At 35.1% G+C, this 2,008-nt stretch overlaps 1 protein-coding gene across 1 annotated transcript in view; it reads right to left on the bottom strand.

Moving 5' to 3' along the window:
• LOC137657374 (parathymosin-like) overlaps positions 1-267 on the bottom strand; it is a 24,855-nt gene extending 24,588 nt beyond the window's left edge. The window contains exon 1 of the mRNA XM_068391710.1: positions 219-267. Within this exon, the coding sequence (XP_068247811.1) occupies positions 219-267 (49 nt within the window). The remainder of the gene's footprint in view (positions 1-218) is intronic.
• Positions 268-2,008: the final 1,741 nt, after the last annotated feature.

Here is a 2,008-nt window from a genome sequence, read left to right as displayed (position 1 = left end):
GCCCCTGGGCTTATAGCATCCTGCTTTTCCAACTAGGGTTGTAGCTTAGCATTTAATAATAACAATAATAATAATAATAATAGTAATAACCATTCCTCATCTACAATCTGACCAGCAATCTCTCTCTCTCTCTCTCTCTCTCTCTCTCTCTCTCTCTCTCTCATCTCTCTCTCTCTCTCTCTCTCTCTTCTCAACGTTGTCGCCATAATCATCCTCACCATCACCACCATCCTCCTCATCATCATCATCACCATCCCAAAGCCTCATTGCTAATCCCAGCCTGCTGATTCCCACAGTCTCATTGGGGGAATTCCCATGTAATCAATTTTCATCTCCTCCAGACATCTGCCTCCCAACTCAGCCTTTCTCACACGTCTTAAGTTTGCCAACAAAATCATCCAATGACTTCCCTCTTCTAATCCATCATCTAATACATCATTTATCCCCCGATGGAATTATTCTTAGTTCTGATTTAAATATATATCTATATATATATATAATATTTATATATATATATATATATATATATATATATATATATATATATATAGATATCCATATATATACACGTATACATAAAAAATATACATATACATATACATCATATATAAACGTATGTACATATATACAAATATACATATATACACATTATATATACATACATAAAGATTTTATATATATATATATAGATATATATATATATATATATATATATATATATATATATATATATCCAGTCACACAGCGTCATTTTCAGACGTTATAACTACTCGGTCTCTCCCCTCAAATGGATAAGGGGAGAGAGAGTAGTAATACCCTGGTGAGAATGAGGTGCAATCACCGTGCATGTGTGAAAATCTATCTTAAATATTTAGCCGTGTGTATCCGGAAAAGTTAAGTTACAGCAAGATAAGAGGTAAATGCTCAGTTTGTTTAGGGTGGGGTGGGGTTGGGGGGGTGGGGGGGTGGGAGGTTGGATTAGACGAACTGATGAAGACCATTGTGTTAAGGTGTATGAACGACTATTGTCCCGGAAATTTTAATACAAAGTTTTCATTCCCGCCTTAGTAGTTAAGTATTGACTGTGGCATAAAGTGAATGTATTTTTTTTTATTTTTTTTTTGGAGCTAAATTCTATAAGCAGAAACATTTTTATGTTGAAAAAAAAAAAACCTATGTAAGCAAATAGATATCAGTTGTTTGACTAATAACTTTGATATTTGGTAAATATTAAGCACTCGCCTAATGAAACTCTACAAAATGCGTTTGTAAGAGCTATATCACCTTTTCTTAAAAGAAGATGAAAGTTAAATAAAAGAAATTCTCTCTCTCTCTCTCTCTCTCTCTCTCTCTCTCTCCTCTCTCTCTCTCTCTCCTCATCTCTCTCTCTCTCTCTCTTATATCACCTTTTTCTAAACAAGATAAAAGTTAAATAAAACCAATTCTCTCTCTCTCTCTCTCTCTCTCTCTCTTCTCTCTCTCTCTCTCTCTCTCTCTCTCTCTCTCTCTCATATCACCTTTTTCTAAAACAAGATAAAAGTTAAATAAAACCAATTCTCTCTCTCTCTCTCTCCTCTCTCTTCTCTCTCTCTCTCTCTCTCTCTCTCTCTCTCTCTCTCCTCTCTCTCTCTCTCTCATATTCTTTTTACTTTAATTTGGACGATGATCTTTCCGTCGAAACCTAATAACTTATAATCATATATAAGTATTTATGAATTACCAGACATACCACATTCAGGTCGAATTCTATTCCCTTATATAAAATCAACAAAAACCACCATCCTATAGTCAATTTCTTTTAGCGAGGCATATTTGCACCGACTCGCAGCGGTGCCCCTTTAACTCGGAAAAGTTTTCTGATCGCTGATTGGTTGAATAAGATAATTCTAACCAATCAACGATCAGGAAACTTTTCCGAGCTAATGGGCACCGTTGCGAGTCGGTGCAAATCTGCCTCGCTAAAAGAAATGGACTATAGTTATTTCAAGACCCCAAAATCAATAAAACA

This window comes from Palaemon carinicauda, chromosome 18 (genome assembly GCF_036898095.1).
Source record: "Palaemon carinicauda isolate YSFRI2023 chromosome 18, ASM3689809v2, whole genome shotgun sequence".
NCBI lineage: Eukaryota > Metazoa > Arthropoda > Malacostraca > Decapoda > Palaemonidae > Palaemon > Palaemon carinicauda.
Note: the sequence above shows the minus strand (reverse complement) of the source record. Positions and strands in the feature narration are given on the sequence as shown.